This window comes from Alternaria alternata (assembly GCF_001642055.1).
Source record: "Alternaria alternata strain SRC1lrK2f unplaced genomic scaffold CC77scaffold_28, whole genome shotgun sequence".
Taxonomy (NCBI): Eukaryota; Fungi; Ascomycota; class Dothideomycetes; order Pleosporales; family Pleosporaceae; genus Alternaria; species Alternaria alternata.
The window spans coordinates 183,314-203,654 of NW_017306217.1; the positions used below are offsets into that span (position 1 = coordinate 183,314).

A 20,341-nucleotide genomic window follows, 5' to 3' on the forward strand; every position below is an offset into this window, starting at 1 on the left:
TTGAAAATCACTGTTCAAGAAAATAAGAAGTGTCTTTGACTGATGTGAAAGAACATAATAAGATTAGCAAACCTGGAATTGGTTCATGCACAGTTCTTGCTCGTCTACAGACAAAAGCACGAGGGCTAACGTCGCACAAAGCTGAACCAGCTCCTCCGCTGCTCGGTAACAACCGGTGCGCTGTTTACCACGTCTTCCGCCGCTAGCTCACTTATCGACGACTGCTGAGATACCATCGAATCTGTTGAAGCGAACGAAGACGGCTGCTTTACCATCGGACTCTTGCCAGGTCGCCACATAATCGGCAGATCCTTGAGTTTATGCCCCTTCTCCATGAGCGGAATTTCACTCTCCAAATCGGTCCAGTTGCGGTGGCCTTCGCCTTCGTAGGCTCGACGCTGGAGCTGCCATACTCCATCTTGTGTCCAGCGAGCGATACGGGGGCCGAGTGCGCGACGGAAGCGAGTGAGGTAGACGAGGAATTTTAGAAGTGTGATGTCGACGATTGCGACGAGGGTGGAAAAAGCGACGACGAAGGCGAGGCCGAAGACGTTGATGTTGCTGGTATAGATTAGTAAAAGTCCTGGGATGTCCAGGAGCATATGAGAACACTCACACGAATCCACCAGACTTTTTCATCTTCTGCGCTCCACAAAGCGCTTTCTCGCCCTCAGTCTGCGGCGCAATAACATACGCATCTGCAAATGGATCGCTCGCTTTAGGCCCAATCGCGTATTGAGAAACGGCCATCTGCATCGCAGCCCAGACCTCCTGTTCCCAACCTAAAACCTCCCGTTTCCAGAAGTCGTCGGGCATGGACGGAATCATGTAGGTAGACCGACCCTCCAAGTCCGAGGCTTGATTGGTCTGCACCCTTGCAGTAGTGTGTAGCCAGCTTGACATAATAAGAAGTTGTAATACTGCTTGCTGCATGCTACTAGAATCTGGAAAATGGGTCTTGTTCAACTCGTGATAGGGTAGGCCTTGGAACGGTGTGCAGTAATCGTCTCGACCGTCTCTAGCGTGACAGTATTGAAACTTTGGGCATATCAGTGTTTGTTCTCGTGCAAGACTGAGTGTTCCGACTCACATGCTGGGTACATGCAACCCCTTTCGCAGGGTCGTCAGACGCATAATTTGTAACCTCTTGACCCAGATCCCATGAAGAAATATTCTTGTGTGAAGAATACAGCGGGTCATCAGTTGGCGTGGCAAACATAAGGCGATTTTGCATGAAAGGTTTCAAAATCAAATCTCCATCTGGCCCATCATTCATTTGAATAGGGAAGAAGCTTTCCAGAGGAAACCACCCTTGCGGCACCCTATTGACCGGCGATCTGTACCATACCGAGCCACTGGAGGAACATATCAGTTACAGCACAATCAATCATACGCAACAACCTTTGACTCACAGCGGAATTGTTGGATTACCAGTGATGTTAGACACAAGAAGGTACCCTATGTAGCTTTCTATCTTTGTCTTATCCGTCCGTCCGTACAGCAAGGCCAGGATCTGTTCGCCAGGAAAGATGAAACGATCCGCAGGTACCAGATTGGGTATTAGTTCTAAGTCGAAGACTTCGTAAGAACCTTCACTAGGTAAAACGGTACAGGAAACCTTCTTCCGGAACATTACACGATCTTTGGCAGCCAGGTTTAGTCCGAACATCTTACCGACGTCTACAAGGCCTGAATCGACAGTAACGGCGTTTTTGGTACCGCACATGGTTTCGTTGAACGGACAGGGCGTGCTTCCGACTGTAAGTGGTATGTTTACATTGGTGAAGGCATCGTTGCAGAGGGCGGGGAGCGAACCATTGCGGTAGCAGGCTCCGGCATAGACAGGAGCATTCGCGATTAAAGTGGTGATATAAGTCCTCCAGGCAGTTCCAGTCCCGTTGATTCTTCCGCATAGCGGCGAGTCGACTAGCACTTCGATGGAGCCACTGTCGACGACAAAGGATGAGAAGACGGACGCCGCGACTGTGACCGCCGTGAAGAGCATTGCGACGAGTACCAATACCATGGAACGTAGGAAGGGTCGGTCTGTGTTCTTCCTCCAGGCCCACCATAGTTTGAGCGCTTCAGCGACAACTGAGCTGGGTGTTGGAAGCGTACGCAGCAGTGCCTGCTGTTGCCTGAACATAGCATCCGCTGGACGACCGTTGGCTCGGACTTGATGAATCGCAAACGCGATCAGATGCCAAAGATGCGCAGTTCCTATCTTAATTAGTCACTTTTCTCTCTCGAAGACTGATGCTCGTTAATGTTACCTAAGGTTGACAACACAGCTAGCATAGCAACAACAAGATTGCCTGTTTGCGTATCAGTTGTGATGGTCCTTCCCAGGACTGGCCCTCCATCCATGTTCGTCCTATCAAAAGCAGCATATTAGCAACACGTTGCGAAGAATATGCAGAATCCAGCATTAGCCTCTTACCATACACCTGTCTTCACATATTTCGAATTCAACTCAAGAGACATTGTCGCAACATTCAAGAACTAATATGATTGATAGTCGGCGTACCTTCAACAAAATATATAGCGAGACGTTGCTATCCTTTAAAAACATATTGATCTATCATGGGAAGCCGCGTATCCATCCTAACTTTCAATCTGAAGGTGGCACAGTAGCTCTGCGATGCTTGGCAAGCGATGCGGCGAATAATAAAAAACCAAGAAACGACGAGTAGCATTCCTGGCGCGTCGAGATGATTTTTGATGACCATTATACCGAAAAGAGTATCTCTTGGGACGGTTGTAGTACCCAGAGCTTACAGTGGACCCATAACGTGCGAGGTTTGGGTATGGTCAGCGCTTAGGTGACCGCAAGCGCGGTGGCGGCGCGTACATGTAGATAAACGGATCTAGTAGCATAAAGTTGTTGAAGGCGCTTAAAGACTGTATCATCTCTAGGACTGAGAGCATTAGTGAAGATGGATTCATCTAGAAGAAAGCCTGGTCGTGACTTCAAAGCGCGCAGGAAGCTACCGGAGTCGAGCGCGTGGAGCGTGATTCTGGACACCGTCAGACGATGATGGAAGCTACGTGGCGTGGCCAGCTGAAAGGCAAGAACTTCCGTCACTAGAAGAAGAAGCAAATACACTTCAATGCAGCGCCTAGTATTGTGATGTCACCAAAGACATTGGTAGCTGTGGAGTTAGACGTGTACCTGCCCAGGTCGCGCTGGAGGTGGCTAGGACCTGTTCCGCGCTAAGCCATTCCAGGGCCGACGATCTACGTTCGTCTCCAAAGCGCAACCCAACATCACACTTCTTCTTCTGGAAAGATTCCTCGCCGTCTTCTAGAAAACAATAGCCTTAGCATAGTGCATTGAAAGCGTGTATATATCTGCACGTGACCAGTTTGATCGACCACAAGGTAATGAATCCCAGCATTGATTGACCCGCATCGCTTACATTTACCATTGCCGCACTGACTTGGCCAAGGCACTATCAGAATTTGCCGTATGATCAACGTCCAGCATCGCGGATATATGGAAGGCAGACGAGTAACTTACCTGCAACATCTTCTACCAGCTTGGCAGGGGTGGCGGTGCATATACGATTCAGGCGACTGTGGGGCCATTGTCTTCTAGGCATCCAACTGTTCGCCTTGTGATGCCTTTGTTCGCGTTTCATTGCAGGACGAAGGACGAGATACAATCGCACCAAGTTCTGGCGAGATAGTTGTCCTATACAGAACTACGGCTTGGATGTAGAATGTAGAAAGGAAATGGTACAAGCAGGAAATGATATGTACAATGACTTGATAGATTCTAAGTAGTACACGACTAGAGTGCCGACTGGCTTGGCTACGCATATGACTGTCCGTGTAAGGATCGTATCGTACGTATACATTTCCCCCCATGTCCTTCTCCACCCCAGCCGGTCAATGCAATGGATAAAAAGTATTGACAGCGAAATTAAGTTCCGACTCACACAACCCACTTGATGACGAAAAAGAGACCAGTCCATGCTGATGCAGATACATTGAATTATTATAGGGCGGTTAGAAGAGCCCAAAGATGAGACAGAAATGTCGTGGAAACTTTTCGGAAGAGGTACCAACAATGAGGGGTATCATGCAATTGCTATGCACTCATGTGATGCTCTCTTGCTCGCTCTAGAATCGGAGTTTGGCCTCACGGGAATGAAGCTGGAAGCGCTTGTCGAGGGTGATATCCTTGACCATGACAGCAGCAGCGGCGCGAGCAGCTGGGCTACCGTTCAAGCCGCTGTGATCTGGTAGGACGTAGTTCTTGGTGAGACGCTTGACAGCTCCGTCAACACCGTTGCTAAGGAGCAAGTTTGCGCTTCCACCAGTGTTGCCCTTGACATCGCCCTGGCGGGCAGTTGCAAGGAGCTTAGCCTTGAGGGCAGCAGGGTTTTGACCAAGACCGGCAACGTCTTGAGTCATAAGGGTGGCCATTACACCAGTGACGTGAGGGCAAGCCATGGATGTACCAGAGAGGAAGTTGATGACGGCGTCGCCAGTGCTCCAAGAGCTCAAGATTTGCTCACCGGGGGCATAGATGTCAACACACTGGCCAATGTTGGAGAAAGATGAGATCTCGTTGTCGATGTTAATGGAACCGACAGTGACGACATTGGAGTTCTTGCCACCGAGGTGAGCGGGAGTGCTACCACAAGCATCGATACCATCGTTACCAGCGGCGACCGAGACGTGGATGCCAGCCTCTGAAGCACCAGAAATGATCTCGTCGACTGAGTTGGCGGTACCCTGAAGACCCCAAGACATGCTCATGATGGAACCGACGAAACCGGGTTGGGTCTTGCGCTTGTTGTGGTTGGCGATAACCCAGTCCATACCCTTGATGGTGTCGGAAGATGCACCAGATCCGTCATCTCCAAGTACCTTGACTTCGATAATGTTGGCACCCTGGGCGACACCGAACTTTGCACCACCAGCAGTACCAGCAACGTGAGTACCGTGACCATCACCATCAACAAAAGAGCCAGTAGCAGTGAAACCTTGAGTAGCGCGTCCAGTGAAGACAGCGTGGGTGGTTCGCACACCAGTGTCAATAACGTAGATGTCAACACCGGCACCGAGGGCTGAATCGTCGAAAGAGTAAACGAAGTCCTGGCCTTGTGGGGATCCAGTAGCGCCGGCTGCGCTCGAGACTCGTTGCAGACCCCAGGGAGCGCCCTGCTGCTGTGCGAAAGACTTGACATCGGCCTTCTCTTCTACAACGTTGATTTCGGCCAGCTCCTTGAAGATTTTGGCGTGGTCGTCGCACATCTCGACAACGGCCCACTGAGGGTTTACACCCGGTGAGGATTCGGCCTTGAGTACATCTCCCGACTTGAGCGATAGATTGTCTAGGTAGTTTTCGATCACCCTGTGGTCTGTGTCGTTGCGCCACCAGGTAATGATGTACTCCTTGGTCTCAAGGGAGTGGTTTGCTGGGAGGGCGTATTTGTTGATGAAGCCCTCAGAACCAGTTGTGGGAGCTGCGAGCACGGAAGAGCCAGCGGCCAAGAGACCGGCGGCGATAGCGAAGAAAGACTTCATGTTGATTACGGGGAGGATCCGGTCCGGCAAGAAGTTGTTGGAGGCGTAGAAGCGAAAGTGTAGTGAGTTTGGTAGTCACTGAGAATGAATGTAGGAGGAACGCTATACGGACGCAAGTCAGTGACAGCCCTGCTGTGAACAAACGGCGCGTGAAGCCACGGACTAGCGACAGTCTATGTCGCTTTTATATAGCGATTGGAGCTGCGGCTATTGAGACAGGCATACAAACAGACCATAATGGCGCTGTGTGGGGTCGAGAAGGATGAGTGACTGGGGTAGAGCAGGCACACAATGTGTGGCAGCCTCAGGGTGGAAAAAAAGCTTGGAGACTTACATCAACGTGCAGGCAACGAAGGTGCGACGAAACCGTGTATCAGGCAAGACTGGTCTGAGGAGGAAGGCGTATCGGCCAAGACGTGCCAGCACGCGAGAAGAAGAAGAAAGTGCGGGTGACGAAAGTAAGCAAAGTGAGTGAGTGTAGAAAAGAGCGAGTGATGAAGAGAGAGACAGAGCACTCTAAATGAATGGAAAGAGAGAGTGTGGGGTTGCAGGAAGAAAGAAGGACCAAGACCGTTGGGAAGGAGTGATGAGAAGGTGCCCAGGCGGACGAGACGGCCTCATGTACTCGCGTCGCAAGTGTCCAGGCCATAGTCACCAAGCTCAGCGAAGAAGCGTCCGCATGTGAAACGGCTTGGCGGTGGGCTTGTTCCCGAGAGAATACCAGGCCCAATTCACTATTGCACGCCGGTAGCCAAGCCTGACGGTCTGCATCAGGTCGCTGACCAGGGGTAGTGCAAGCGAGAGCGGGCTCTAGGGACCCTCGATGCACGATTGGGGCGCCTCGGGAGATTGTTGGTGCTAGGGCGACGACTGGCCAATGCCTACCCAGCGGGTATTCACTTATTTGGACGCACCACATCGCTTCTGGTGGTACACTTGCAGCATCGCGCCTGTCGAGTTGCTCCATCTGGAGAGGCGGAAATTGAATGCAGACACTCGCCCTGACCGACGTGTTGGCCATTGACGACCAACACAGAGGGAAGGAGCCTGCCTTAGCTGTGCCAGCGCTGATTGGCTGTCCCCTTCTGAAACAACGTGGGCCTGCGTCACAACCCAAACCAGTCAAGCGCCCATGGCCAATCCCCACAGCATGCATGAACCAGCACTCAACGCAAGAAAATCCAGACAACCGTCCGCACGGCCAAGGGGCGCAACTGCGTGTCAAAAAATCATGCACTACCATCAATCGAGCCGGTGCGTCCTATGAGCCCGTGAGTGCCTGAGCCACACGGCACTGCAACGGCTTTCCCTCTCTCCATCCAGTCGCCACCGCCGAGTGCTACCGTTTGACACAACGGGCCCTCTCCGCAATGTGTCAAGCCGTCCAACATCCCCAAACTAAACACCCAGAGCCACAAAACCGAACGGGGTGTTTCAATGTTTATTAAGGGGACTCGTACGAACTCATGGCGCTGCATACCCAGGTAATGGGGAACGGGTTAATCCTCACTCTGCATATTGTGCTGTTTCTGGGGTGCATAACTACGGTGCAGCCCCATTGAACTGACAGCCATACACCCCAAGCATTAGCAGCACCTCTCTCACACAGCCATTGTTGTTGCTGTAGTGCCATGGACTCAGCGTCCAGTTCCCCAACGTTTCGTGCTCGACTCGTACCACCCCAGGCCCTGTGTTTCGAGACTGGCCAAGTCGGAATATAGCTCGCATAAGAAACACCACCCCAATTATAACATCATCTCAGCCTGAACAGCAACAACCGCGGCATGAACAATCATAACCCGTGCGATGAACAGTCTCATCTGTCAAAAGGCAAAGGCATAAAGCTGTCGGAAACAAACAAGACGACATTGTTTGATCAATAATGGCCTACTTTTGGACCATCCAACAGCAAGCTGCGCCTCACCTCCGCAAAACCCAGGAGATTAGTTTAGACACCCTGGTCGCAGGACGAAGACCCTCAATCAATCTGCGCCGCATCGTGGCTTGGGCCCTCGAATCATGGCCACTCAAGATGGGGTTAGACGCGGCGCGTGAAACCACACTACTAATCCTTCGCTTCGACACGCATGGCAAAGTTTGTATCGCTACCAGATGGAGATCTGCGGAATTCAATCTACCTCAGCCAGCGATGAAGGTATTGAGTGGACATGTCCAGCTTAGTAGCAATATAAAATTCTCCCATCGTGGAGTAGAAACACGAGTAGGTCCGTTCTGCCAAGGCAGGTCCAGTAATCTTTACGTCAAAGCACTTGCCGCTTCTCTGTCAACTCAACCGTCAGGGTACAAAATTCTACGCGATTCACACTAGATTTAGTGTCATGACGCACAGCACTTTTGACAGATGCGACAAGCTTTCAGCCACCTGGGAGTCCATCTGACTATCACCACCCATTCCTACATAATCATCAAACAACTTGATTGCTACAAAGAATGTACAAATTCCATACCACCATACCCTGCATCACCCGTTTCACACTTACCAACCTGTCATAACCATGACCAATGCCAAATCTCTCATATTTATCTTAGCCATCCAATGATAGAGATCTTCATACCTCCTCATCGCTGTCATCGCCCAGCAGTTCCCCTTCGTCGGGATCCACAACCGCGTAATCTCCCCTGCCGCGCGCAAAACTGCTTCTAGAAGTATACGTCCTGCCATAACCCCCATATCCACCTCCGCCACCCATTCTGCCAGCAGCCCATCTATAAACGCTGCCTACGAGTAGAGGCAGTGCACTGATGACAGCCACGAGGCCCGATACAGCAGCGATGGGCCATTTGACCCATGGCGCATCCGAGTCGAATGCGCCACTTCCGCTTCCGTCACCCAAGCGAATGCGACCAAATTTGCCGTCCCAGTGCTTCCACACATAGTATCCGACACCGCCTGCTGCAGCAAAGGGAAGGACGATAGCCAAGAACAGGGAGAAACCTCCGATGCCATGTTTTTTCTGGAAGTCCTCTTCGAAGCCGGGGCAAGGGTGTGGGTCACCCGTCTTGTCAAATTCCTGACCGCCCTCGCAGGTGGAGAGAGGGATCCTGCGGAATCGGACGTCGGTGTAGTACTCTTTTACGTTCTTGTCTTTGCATACGGCAGACGCCTCGGGCAGCGTGAGACCGGCCACAAGCTTGCAATCACCACTTGCGTCGCGCTCGTAGTTGTATGCACTACTGATTGTTAGCATGTGTCGCTGGGCAAAAGTACAAAACAGGTCTTACCATTCAAAGTCTCGCCTGGTGCAGGAGCAATTTCGTGCAATGTCGTGCATTTGATCGATGCGCTGACCGTTTTTGCACTTGGCGTCTCTCTTCTTACGGTGGTATTGTGCTACGTGACCGAACAGACACTGAGGCTCCTCTTTCTGGAGCGGGTGCTGTGGAATCCAGAGGTCGTAATCACCGCTGGTAGGATTATTCTCATTGAGCTCACATTTTTTGCTGAACTCTGGTAGACCGGAGAAGTCAAGGTTGACAGCAACAAGTTCTTTGCTGTCTTTACCCCAAAGGAGGAAGTTTAGAGAAGTGTCGCTAGGCACGGTAGTGATGGCTTCAACGCGTATCTTATGGTCGGAGAATTGGTAGAGGTTCCACTTTGAGCCGTTGTCAAGGGAGTAATAGACGTGGTCAGTATCTTCTCCGCGGCGGACGATGACTATGACGGAGCCTTGGTCGCCAAACTCCCAGGCGTAGGTACCCTTCTTGATCTCGGTCCAGGTAATACCTGCGTCGGTCGTCATGAAGGTATTGGCTTCACCAAAGGTAGACAGCTCTGAGCCAACATTTCCAACAGCAAGCATCATCCCTACTGCTGTCGGAGAGGAGTACATCTCCCGAGGATCAGCACGTTCTGTATATCCATGAATATGCAGACCGCACTTGTACTTGTCGGAAACATCACATTCGTATGCCTTGCCTTCCGAATCTTTCTCAGGCGCCTGAAGAGGTTCCCAGTCAGCGCCGTCGTTATGCGTGATGCGACTCTGCTTCTTCTTCTTAGATCCCTTGTTGACCTCATCGACGTTGACGATAACGTTGGCGACAGCGACTCCCTCAAGACCTTGCATCTTCTCGAAATCGACGTAGCCTTCCATATTTCGGTTCACAGCGGCAAGGCTCATAACGTAAGATGTGCCATTGCTGTTACTCTTGATAATGGAACCATACTCCTGATCCCGTGTTGGATTGACTGTAACATGAAGGAAGACCGCGTGTGTGGAGCTGTCCAGAACAGTGTAGGCTGTCTGGTGAACGTCAAAGAACTTGGGTGGGAACTTGGCCTCGGCGAAAGTGTTGGCGTCAAGACTCGCATCCAGATGGAGAGTCCCATCATCAGCTTTGGTCGCGACAACGATAAACTCAGACATTGTCGCAAATTCCACGACAGATTTGAACTTGACATCCTTCTTCTTGAACCAGTCCTCACTGGAGATGAGTTCAAGGGGAGCGCCCATTTCCTCGTTTGTGTGCTGTTCGCAGAAGATCTGCTCCTCCTTGACGCTTCGACCAGCTTCGCGCCAAACAAATGCGCACTTTTTGACGTACGGTACGAGCGGCTCCCAGCTTTCGTCTTCACCGTTCTTCTGTGAGACATAGGCTACAGTATGACAGTCTTTATCGCCAGCTTTGTCGCAGTGCTTTCCACCCATCCAGATGATCCAGCTCTCCTCCTTTGGATGGAATTGCATAATCGAGAGCCTTTCCTTATTGGGCATAACGGGTGCCTCGTGAGAGCGGATGCTATCACGACGTCCGCGGTCTGTGGAGTAGTAAAATTTCTTGCCGGCAGTCAAGAAGTAAACTCTGTTGTTGTCGTACTGGTGAGGGTAGATTCGAACAACCTCATCATCCACAGCCTTTTTCCATTTCTTTCCATGGTCATGAGTGATGTAGGCCGTTCGCTCATCGGTCAGCATGACAACTGTTTCGTCTTTGTCGTCATCGCTCTGGGTATTGCCCTCGAGATAGTACTGCTCCAAGAATTCACCTCCCTTGAACCTGGTGATTTCGCTCGTAATCTTGTCACTCTTTGGTGGCGGTCTCTCAGTGTCTCCGCATTCACGCTCGACTTGCTTGTCTCTTTCGGTCTCGCCTTTGCATTGGTCACCAGGTATCTTTCTCCAACCGGAGCTGGCTTTGTATGTCTTTGCGTCGCCCTCGCAAGCGCCTTTGGGTAATTTGAAGGAGTCGTTGGGTTCGCACTTCTTGTCCTTGCCTTCTCCAGTAGGTGTAAATCCGAAATCGCATTCGTAGTCTCTGAATTCGTCGCAATCACATGGCTTGAAGTTTGGTGTCGGGTCTTTGAAGACCTCTTCAACAAAGCACTCGGCATCCCACTTTCGCCGGCGGAACAGCTGCTTGTGACCCATGACGCAGCTTGGGTCACCGTCTGCATCTTTACGTACAGACCATTCGTCATCAAAATCGCTGTCGCCACACTTCTTCAGCATATCAGTGAAGTCCAGGTGGATGATAACATGTTCTCTGCCACCGCCATCCTTCTTCTTAGATGCGTAGAGCATAAACTTCAAGCTCGTCGAGTCAGGTAGGGTTGTGAGTTCGCGTGCGCGGATCTTGTAGTCAAGCTTTATCTTCTTCCATGTATCTTTTCGCCCATGCTTGAACGAATACCTGATCTCGTCGGTGTCGCCCTCGTCGAATACGGCTACCAAAATAGAACCCTGGTCGCCAATTTCGTACTTGTGCGCATCTTCAAGCGCCAGTTCCCATGTGAGACCGGCGTCATCAGAGACATAAAGATCGCCGTCGGTGTATTTGCCCAGGTAATCTCCAGTATTTCCGACACCCATGACGATGCCTGGTGCGGGGCTTGAAAAGACCCTCCCGCTGTTGTGCAGGTTAGTCACCGAGTGTAGGTGCAATTCTGCGTCTTTCTTGCCCTTGACTGTGAGCTTTTCGAAAGATCTGCCGTCATCAAAGCTGATCCGCGACTTTAGTTTCTTGCCCTGACCCGATTTTTCTACCTGTTTCCAGTTGTCAACAGTATTTACCAGAACCACACCCTGGATGTTTGCGATCTTCTCGAAATCGACGTATCCACCTTCGTTGCGATTTGTATGCTCCATGTTCTTGGTGAAGTGGGTGCCGTTCGAGTTACTCGTGTAGAGGTTGCCCATGTCCACGTACTTGGAGGTCATGACATCGACTTGTATGCTATAGTTGGTCGACTCGAGGATAGTGTATGCATCTTCCTCAATTTTGTGATCGCCGAACTGAGCATGATGCCATGTCTCGGTATCTTGGGTTACGTAGAGGGCGAGTTCGTTGGAGTGGTCGGCTTTGGCGGCGGCGACAATATAGCCTTTGACAGCGGCCATGTTGGCCATACCCTGAACGGTACGTCCAGATGACATGACAGGCTCCTCTTCATCCTTGAAGTAACTGCGCCCATTAGCTGCTACCCATTGTTGTAGTCGGTTGCCACTCACTTGTCAGAAATCAGGAGCCTAAAGTCCTTTGACCTGTCCGAGTATTTGCCTCTGGTGATGCACAATATGCGGTCATCGTGCTTGTCCTGGCCTTGGAGGAAGCGTTCGGCGCCCTTTGCCCACTGGCACATTCGGCGGTCGTCGATGAGGATCTTGGGCTTTGACTTGAAGCCATCAGTCGTGTAGTAGGTCTAGCCTAGATTAGCCGCTGGACTCACAAGCAAGATATACGGAACATACCCGTCCGAGACATGGCGCAGTAAAGCAGTTCTCGATCTCGTGAATCAGGATCTTCTTGCTATCCTGGGCGTGCCAGTTTACGGGTACTTGGGGCGACGGCGGAAGCTCCGTCTCGAAACTATCCCAGTTCTCGCCCTGGTCATACGTGACCCAATGCTTCTTTTCGCCCAAGACCAATGCGACCTTGTTGTCATATGGACTCTTGATTATGCCCAGCCCGTGTAGGTCTTGTAATTGCTTCCAGCCCTTGCCAGCATCGTGTGACCGCCAGATGCTTCCCGTCTCGAGTTCTTGCAGTAAGGCGACTCCGGAATCGTCAAAGTACAGGATGTTGACGATGTCGTTCTTGAATGCCGTCGTCTCAACGAGCGGCTCTTCTTTCTTGGCGGCGGCGGTCGATGCTAGTGCCAGCAGGGCGGGCAGCAGGAGGCCCTTAAGGTATTTCATCATGCATAGAGGCGATGGAAAACGTGTGTGGTGAGGTCTGAGGTATGCGCACAGTTGAAAGAACAGCTGGCTGTTGGAGAATCACAGCCTCGAAGCTATGCAGCCCCAATGACGCTTGGCGATCTGAAACAGTCGATGCGCCGCGGTGGCGTAGGTGTAAACGGAGCGCAAACGTTGAGCCCGACGCGTATAAAGATCCAAGGAGCAAGCTAGCACAATCTAAGAGCTGTACAGGAGATTCTAGGTTATGAGGCGCAGTTGCGCGATGATGGGTAGCCAAACTGGACAGATACAGCTCGCAGCCTCCCGCGCGTGGTGACGAATGGGCGGACGTCCGCGGCTTCTGGCCGCACCCAACATCCCTGTCGCTCCTGCGCCTGAGATGGTTATTGCCGGCCACAGCACGCGACTGGCACTTTCACTCTTGAACCCATCTCTTCTACAAAGTTGCTAATCCTATCTACACCCAGGCTTTGCTTTACAGCATTCACATTACTGCGGTCCCCCATCTTGTACAGCTCGTGCTGGATCCATCCAGTGTGACGATGCTATCATCATAGCAGAATGCATCTCAGAATCAGCCACATTCAACTCAACGGGGTCGACATAAGCGTATTCGTATCATTTATCAGGACTGGCGTCCCCGCAAAGAAACCGGACGACTGCCATCTGCTTCAGGGTCGCAGTCGTGGTGATTACCAAAGTTGGTGCGTCAAACGTGGCTGTAATGGCGATACAGATCCATGGATAAGCACGTCATGGTGTAAAGTATCCAACAAGACTCATGCAGCAACCTCGATGATGTACCGAGGAATCTTTTGTGCATATCAAATGCAGATGTACCTCATTTGAGGTGCTATTTGGCGACGCGTGTCAAGTTAATGTGTTGTTCAGTATGCCGCGTTTTTCGTCACTTTACGCGTTCTCCAGCCCCGCCTACCGTATTCTGATGTGCAAAGAAGGGCCGCTCGCGGGCCTCGCGATCCCAAAGTTGCTGCTACAGTTGTTCTCACCACTCCATGTGATGTTACAGTCGCCTTATGTCTTGTGTCATTGGCTTTGATATCACAAGCAGTGCACAGATGTACTATTACTTGTTCTGCCGATGTTTCTCCGCGATTGAATTGCTCTAGCGATTGATCTCGCTACCGCGCATCAGGTTGCTTCCACCGCTCATCCCTTCCTATGGCCTCTCATCCTAGTCGATAATCTGACTTTGCGTATCGCCAAACCCCACATTTGATGAAGACCTGCGGGAATGTTGTTCAGAGGGCAGTGCCTCTTGCATAGGTATGTGTCAAGACTGCCGAGGTAAGCGGATCAGCTCATTCATGGTCAGGGAGAAGTACGGAGTATAGGATGGCTCCTTTCACCAGAGTCGTTATCTTCTCTTGTGGAAACAAGGGGTCCGCAGTTGCTGCATGGCTCATAGTAACCTTGGAAGGATGGGCAAATTTTGTTCATTTTTTAACAGCACACAGCCAAATAGACGCTTCTTTGAGGAGGTCTCTAAACTGCATGCCAATACATCTTGCAGAAAAGAGCGGTTATTGGGGGCTCCTCCGCTGCGCCAAGCTTTCAGATTGTCAGCATTCGCATATTGCTCATCCAATGCTCGTTTTGCCCTGGTCATCCTAGAAGCTCGTGTTATGCAACTGCCTATTAACAATCCCGATGACTCTTAGACGTCGGTTATTGATCCGTCGGATAGTATTTAAGAAGCCCAGGCGAGCTTTGTGTGGTTCTCCCATCATTTCAAAATCATGATGCCTCGACTGTTCAACATCCTAGCACACTCCCTTTGTGTGTGTGTCATCCTAACGGCTGCTGAGGGGAGCAATAATCCAGGACCTATCGAACTGGTCAGAGATGTTGCAATCATCGGCGGAGGTGCATCAGGCACTTATGCTGCAGTTCGACTTCGCGAAGACTTAAACACGAGCATGGTGCTCATCGAACCCAGGCCAAATCTGGGAGGTCATACTAGTACCTACCACATTCCCAAGACCAACATCTCGATCAACTTCGGAGTTCAAAGCTACCTACCATACGGGCCAGCCAAAGATTTCTTCGCTCGCTTTGGAATCCCCACGGCAATTCCTACTAATCAGAGACTGACTGCTCTGAATGTCGACGTCGAAACTGGTAAGATACTGGAGGACTACAGTGCTCCAAGTGCGAATGCGACCAACGAAGCATTTCAGCGATGGCTCTCTATCACGACAAAATACAGAGAAATCCTGGAGCCCGGTTACTGGGACTTCCCATCCCCAGTGGACATCCCTGCAGATCTACTCACGCCCTTCGGTGACTTCGCCAAACTCAATAAGCTGGAGGCTGCCGTTCCACGTATAGTGACGATATCTGGGGTGGGGTATGGTGGTGTTCGTGACCTTTTGACTTTCAATGTCTTACAGGCTTTTGGAGCGTCGCTTACGAATGGTCAGTCATCTCTGCAGGCTCGGCTACGATAGGACCTTGTGTTCTACGTGCTTCCTGGTATCTCTTACTGTAAACGTACTAACTTACTGAGCCTAGACTTCCTGAGCGGCACCCTGTTCAAACCGATTGACAACAACGGTGTTCTCTATGAACGTGCACTCGAACTTCTTAAACCGGATGTACTATTGTCGAGCACTGTGCAGGATGCGATGCGAACTGCAAACGGAGTGGAGCTTTCAGTCAAACAAGGAGATACCAAATACGTTATCAAAGCACGTCGCGTTCTATACACTGCAGGGCCAAGCCTGGATAATCTAGCTCCTTTCCATCCTGACGAAAAGGAAAGTGCTATCTTCTCGAAGTGGATCCCAGGAGCCGAATTCGTAGCAGTTTTAGAGGCGTCTTGCCTACCAGAGAATTACTCGATCACATACCTGCCTTCAGCAGCGGTACCAGCTGATCAGCTTGCGATCAAGGACTGGCCATACAGTCTGCGCTTGGATTCAACAGGACCTCCAGGCCAAGGTCTTTTCCGCGTCATATTCGGTGCCAACTACACAGTGACCAAGGACGAATTTACCAGGCTAGTCTTGAAAAGTGTCAAAGATATTCAAAATGCAGGAACTGTCCCCTCAAACTGCAACGCGGAATTCAAGGCTCTTTCAGACCATAGCCGACCTTCGTGGCCGCAATCAGCTGAGCAGCTGCGAGCAGGATTCGTGCAAGACTTGTATGATTTGCAAGGATATAATGACATGTGGTATACTGGATATGCTTGGAGGGCTCAATACAGCTCAACTGTCTGGGCTTTTACTGACACTGTCCTTGAGAAAATGTTAGGAGATTTGACGGACGGAAGCTAATTCGGATCGTTGGCGCACACGCAGCGCAACTCTCATGGCCTGAGTTGCCGTAGATGACTAGGTATTCATTAGTTAGGCGCACGTCAAGACTCAAATAATGAAAGGTACTCAATGCATCTGAGCTAGACTACCCTTGTGAATACGACAAAGTGGTACATACGTGGTGCTGCCGTCATAACGAATCCTCGTTATAACATGCTCGGCTTCCATAGTACACAAGAAGACAGTTTAACGGAGATGACCTGCTGTAGTGGCCCTCGTCGAGGTTATCAGCAACAGTACGAGCTACTATATGCGTTAGATACCAGAGCTTTGTCTACTATTGCGTCATCATACCCAACTAACCGTACAACAGCAGGTGCAGTTGGAAACCCAGTGGACCTATCTGTTCTGCGGCTTCTGGTGAACAATTAGATTGGGTGAACGTAACGACTGTTTTCTGCAGCTTCGAATGCAATTATAGTCTTTTGGGTCCAAGTCTACTCAGATATTCCCAGCACGCGTGTACCAGCATGTACTGTGCAATGGGACTGACGATGTCGCAGCGCAAGCCGAGTGAATGATCCATGAGCGAATGAGTCGGCCCTGCGAATGAAGCGGGCGAGATCGAGGAAGTATAGAGAAGAAGAGGAAGCTGGCTGGAGTTTGGTCCCTTGATGGGTGATTGGGGAGTACCGAACTTTATCCGGTTCCTGCGTCGCCGTCCCCACCGCTCCGGGCTTCTCCTTACCTATTCCTTTGTGTACTTCCCATCTCTAAAACCAACCCTTCCATCACAGGCGTATTTAGTTCAGCCGGAATATATTCGCCTACGTCGATCTCGGCCTGTTCTTTTCTGTCCCCGCGCTGACCTCTCACGCATCGAAGAGTACAAGATGACCTGACCAGAGCAAATCGCACGCAAAATCGTCAGTACCTGAAAATGCCGCATTGTCTTTGGATAGCGAAGGTCAGGATATCGATCAAAATCTGATGGCTTGGTCTAAGGAAGTTGTGGACCGTGAGAGCCAGAACCTCATGAGGTAGAAGAGCCAAAGGTAAACTACGTAGCACATGAAGGCTTAATTAGATGTGACCAATGCAGCAGTCACTACAGCTGAGGATGATTTTGACGACGAAGACGACAATTTCTGAGATTTCGACCTCTCTTGCGAAGAACAACCTTGGAACTCCTGTCCTCTCACAGCTACGAAGCTCCTCGCATTCGCATCTACGCCACTTTTCGGAACCACTGTACAAAACTTAGCGTTATCCGAGTCTTCACCTTAATCGACAAGCGTGCATGCTGGATTTCAAAGTCGTTATATTGGGGCTAAAAGCTGATGTACACCAAGCCAGCTAATACTTGTTCGGCCCAACCTAATCAGCCGCCAGGGGGCCCTTGAACGCTCACCCTTCCGCTCCGTACCAACAACATGCACTACGACGCCATTGCCACCTACCTAAGAAAGAAGACTTGTTCGCATCATATCTATCATATCTATTAGCGAATGGTGCTCTGGCTTATCTCTGCAGGCTGATCATGCCAAGATCAATTAAGCTAGATGAAGATGTATTGGCCGAGTATGGGGCGGAAAGTGCGGGGATTGCAGCAGCTCTATATTTAGTGAGAACAATTGCTGTCGATACTGGTCAGGCTCAGAGTATCAGTATGAAGATTGCGTGTTGACCATATTCCAGAACTTCTGCATAGCCTGCCGATCATTTAGGTTGCTGCCTGTCCCAACGCGCCGCTGCGAGCGCCGAGCTGATGTTCTATGAACCTGCTGCGCCGCTACCTTGCTTATCGGCAAGATCGTCTCTTGCACCTGAGACTACAGAGTGAGATACAAGGATGCAGTGTGTGGCAGATAATATCTGCATTGTAGTCGACGAATAGAAGCCGTCAGAACCTCACCACAAGGCTGCGTAGAGGAGGCGCGGGACGGGCTCAACCCTAACGTGGGCATCGCGGCATATGCTTACCATGTCTTGAGGGCTTTTGAGCTGTGCTTATCACGCTTGGAAGTTGTGGCTGACCAGAGTAGAAATCCCTTATACATCCATGGATATCTGGGTTACCCAAACCTGACCCCGGGAGCCTCACACCTAGTTGTGAAACATTGACGTTGAGGCCCATCTTCGGCGACTATCTGCTCCAAAATTCGCTTCGCGATGGCGTACCAACAACTATCTAAGATACAGCACGCCGTGGAAGTGACACCAGTCAACGAGGACTACACCCCGCCTTCGTCTACGCTGCAGAACTATGAAGAGATACATGACTTCGACTTCAGTCCTACCAGTCCGCGCTCAACGGTCAAGTCACCGTCTATAAAGAAGCACGTACCACATTGGAGTTCCTCTACAAACAGTACAACTGTGACTTCGGAAGTATGTAGCACAAAGTCTAATAACCAGGCTGGGTTGTCCCGTGCACGGTCCTGGGCTTTCGAGAGTAAGACATATCCCTGGATGAACTACATTCAGAACATATACTAACTCGATACACCTACATCTAGTTCTAGCCGTTGTCGTTGGTCTCGGTGCTGTTGCTTCTATAATTGGTGTAGTATCGAAATACAATGGGCGTGCGTTACCTGACTGGCCTCACGACATCACTCTGAACGCTCTTATCGCTCTGTTAGCCACGTTCGCAAATGCCGCAATGTCTGTTTGCCTTTCTAGTGGAATCTCGCAGGCAAAATGGATCCGATTCAAGCAGGCATCGACCCCACTATCTGATATGGAGGCCTTCGATGATGCTAGTCGTGGTTCGTGGGGTTCCATCAAATTACTAGGAACTGCCAGAGGAGGGTACGTCTTTAACGCGCCAAATCGGCTTATGAAGTGACTAACGCACGTCCAAACAGATTTCTCGGATCATTCGGAGCTACTGTCGCTGTTGTCGCCCTTGCTCTTGGGCCTTTCTCTCAGCAGATCGCAACCTACAAAGTCCGAAGCGTGGAAAGCGACATAGGTGCCACTATACCCAGGGCTCTCAACTTTACTCCCGCATTAGCAGGTAACACAAGCACGAGTGAGTAGTCTTGTACGTTGAATGATACTGTAAACTCACACTGCCTTAGCTGGTTTCGTGCCTATCCTTCCACTCAAAGCAGCAGTTTACAATGGCCTGTTCGCAGAGAACAACAGACCTGCGGCGTCGCTACCATTCAATTGCCAAAGTGGTACCTGTGTCTGGGAGCCCTTCGAGACCCTCGCTGTTTGCCATGAATGCACTGATATCAGCTCTCTCATTACGCGGTACTGTCCACCTGAATTGGGTCCATCGCCAAACATGTCTTCTTGCGGGTGGCAAGTTCCACCAGGAGCACATCGTGAGTACCATCCATCCATCAATGGTGAATGAATAAGTACTGACTCGTTGCATCGTCATCTAGTAAACACAAGTTCTGATGTATTTAGTATGACGTCCTTCATACCATCTGCTTATGGAGACATGCCCCACTCTACGATGATCCGGCTCATCTTCATGGGTACGGAGCTTCAAGACACACCCGATAAGCTAAATCCTTGGGCATCGCAATGCACCCTACAAGCATGCGCGAATACACTGTCCGCATCGGTCACAAACGGTACACATCAGGAGAACATCACGCATTCAGTACTCAATCATACTGTCATTGACATGAGCTCACCTGATCCTGCTGCTGACTATGGCGTGTACATTGCTGGCAATACAGACGACACTGCGTACCTGCTCGGCATGGAGGCGCTTTTGAGCATACGGGGTTGGTTCAGCGCGATCTTTACCAACGGCTCTGCGACACGCACGACTAGCGATTTTACCCTTAGTGTGACAGATCCAGACCGGGCCGTTGTAGTCAACCTCACAGTCGGAATCTCATCAGGCGAAACCTTCTTTGATACGGACATAGTGACAGCATTCTACTGGAACTACTACGAGTATGCCGACGGAATCAATATGCTTATGAGCGATCTGGCTATATCGATGACCACCGCCTTCCGTGGCTTCAATGGCGCCGTGGAAACCAACGGGAAATCGATAACGGTTGAGTCATATGTCCACGTCCGATGGGGTTTCGCAGTACTACCGATTGCGGCTGTTGTGGCCACTTTGGTTTTCCTGCTCGCTGCGATGACAATGACACATACGTCGGGCACACAAGTGTGGAAAAGCAGCGCGCTTGTTTCGTTCCTACATGGTTTGGATCATCAAACAAAGGAGAGGTTTGATACCAATGATAGCTTGGCAGCTAAGAAGAAACAAGCGAAAGCAGTCAAGGTCAAGTTGTATACGGATGACCGGGACAATTCTATCTTGGGAGTAGAGAAGGCTGCATGCTAATTTCAAAGGAGATATATTCATTTTCCGAT

The 20,341-nt window shown here is 50.6% G+C and overlaps 7 protein-coding genes across 7 annotated transcripts; 2 read left to right on the plus strand and 5 right to left on the minus strand.

Moving 5' to 3' along the window:
- Positions 1–9: 9 nt before the first annotated feature.
- On the minus strand, positions 10–2,484 carry CC77DRAFT_1099522 (hypothetical protein; the record flags this gene model as incomplete). Its single annotated transcript, XM_018530011.1, has 6 exons — positions 10–561; positions 617–1,038; positions 1,091–1,355; positions 1,413–2,220; positions 2,274–2,374; positions 2,441–2,484. 6 exons carry the CDS (start codon positions 2,482–2,484, stop codon positions 126–128), a joined length of 2,076 nt encoding a protein of 691 aa, XP_018380416.1. The 3' UTR covers positions 10–125.
- A 33-nt stretch (positions 2,485–2,517) lies between these two features.
- CC77DRAFT_1054463 (hypothetical protein) lies at positions 2,518–3,641 on the minus strand (the record flags this gene model as incomplete). Its single annotated transcript, XM_018527797.1, has 4 exons — positions 2,518–2,748; positions 2,852–3,084; positions 3,173–3,304; positions 3,521–3,641. The coding sequence occupies 4 exons, from the start codon at positions 3,639–3,641 to the stop codon at positions 2,605–2,607; spliced, it is 630 nt and encodes a 209-aa protein (XP_018380417.1). The 3' UTR covers positions 2,518–2,604.
- Positions 3,642–3,997: 356 nt separating this feature from the next.
- CC77DRAFT_487559 (subtilisin-like protein) lies at positions 3,998–5,905 on the minus strand. The gene is made up of 3 exons (XM_018531881.1): positions 5,873–5,905; positions 5,702–5,719; positions 3,998–5,640 (listed from the first exon to the last, which is right to left on the minus strand). The coding sequence occupies exon 3, from the start codon at positions 5,536–5,538 to the stop codon at positions 4,126–4,128; it is 1,413 nt and encodes a 470-aa protein (XP_018380418.1). The 5' UTR covers positions 5,539–5,640; positions 5,702–5,719; positions 5,873–5,905; the 3' UTR covers positions 3,998–4,125.
- CC77DRAFT_487563 (hypothetical protein) lies at positions 5,683–6,317 on the minus strand. The gene is made up of 2 exons (XM_018531882.1): positions 5,873–6,317; positions 5,683–5,739 (listed from the first exon to the last, which is right to left on the minus strand). The coding sequence occupies exon 1, from the start codon at positions 6,185–6,187 to the stop codon at positions 5,912–5,914; it is 276 nt and encodes a 91-aa protein (XP_018380419.1). The 5' UTR covers positions 6,188–6,317; the 3' UTR covers positions 5,683–5,739; positions 5,873–5,911.
- Positions 6,318–7,765: 1,448 nt separating this feature from the next.
- On the minus strand, positions 7,766–13,001 carry CC77DRAFT_1099524 (vacuolar protein sorting/targeting protein 10). Its single transcript, XM_018530012.1, has 4 exons — positions 12,249–13,001; positions 12,009–12,199; positions 8,782–11,961; positions 7,766–8,730 (listed from the first exon to the last, which is right to left on the minus strand). Exons 1-4 carry the CDS (start codon positions 12,696–12,698, stop codon positions 8,109–8,111), a joined length of 4,443 nt encoding a protein of 1,480 aa, XP_018380420.1. The 5' UTR covers positions 12,699–13,001; the 3' UTR covers positions 7,766–8,108.
- A 1,460-nt stretch (positions 13,002–14,461) lies between these two features.
- On the plus strand, positions 14,462–16,053 carry CC77DRAFT_1000226 (FAD/NAD(P)-binding domain-containing protein; the record flags this gene model as incomplete). The annotated part of the gene is made up of 2 exons (XM_018523121.1): positions 14,462–15,137; positions 15,234–16,053. 2 exons carry the CDS (start codon positions 14,462–14,464, stop codon positions 15,998–16,000), a joined length of 1,443 nt encoding a protein of 480 aa, XP_018380421.1. The 3' UTR covers positions 16,001–16,053.
- A 2,101-nt stretch (positions 16,054–18,154) lies between these two features.
- Positions 18,155–20,312, plus strand: CC77DRAFT_947666 (hypothetical protein; the record flags this gene model as incomplete). The annotated part of the gene is made up of 5 exons (XM_018535155.1): positions 18,155–18,437; positions 18,502–18,796; positions 18,853–19,019; positions 19,069–19,320; positions 19,384–20,312. The coding sequence occupies 5 exons, from the start codon at positions 18,155–18,157 to the stop codon at positions 20,310–20,312; spliced, it is 1,926 nt and encodes a 641-aa protein (XP_018380422.1).
- Positions 20,313–20,341: the final 29 nt, after the last annotated feature.

Coding starts and splice junctions, on each gene's coding strand:
- CC77DRAFT_1099524 (XM_018530012.1), bottom strand. CDS start 12,698: ATGATGAAATACCTTAAGGGCCTCCTGCTGCCCGCCCTGCTGGCACTA. Junction 11,962..12,008: donor AGGCTCCTGATTTCTGACAA/GTGAGTGGCAAC, acceptor TAATGGGCGCAG/TTACTTCAAGGATGAAGAGG. Junction 8,731..8,781: donor ACCAGGCGAGACTTTGAATG/GTAAGACCTGTT, acceptor AACAATCAGTAG/TGCATACAACTACGAGCGCG.
- CC77DRAFT_487563 (XM_018531882.1), bottom strand. CDS start 6,187: ATGGCCTGGACACTTGCGACGCGAGTACATGAGGCCGTCTCGTCCGCC.
- CC77DRAFT_487559 (XM_018531881.1), bottom strand. CDS start 5,538: ATGAAGTCTTTCTTCGCTATCGCCGCCGGTCTCTTGGCCGCTGGCTCT.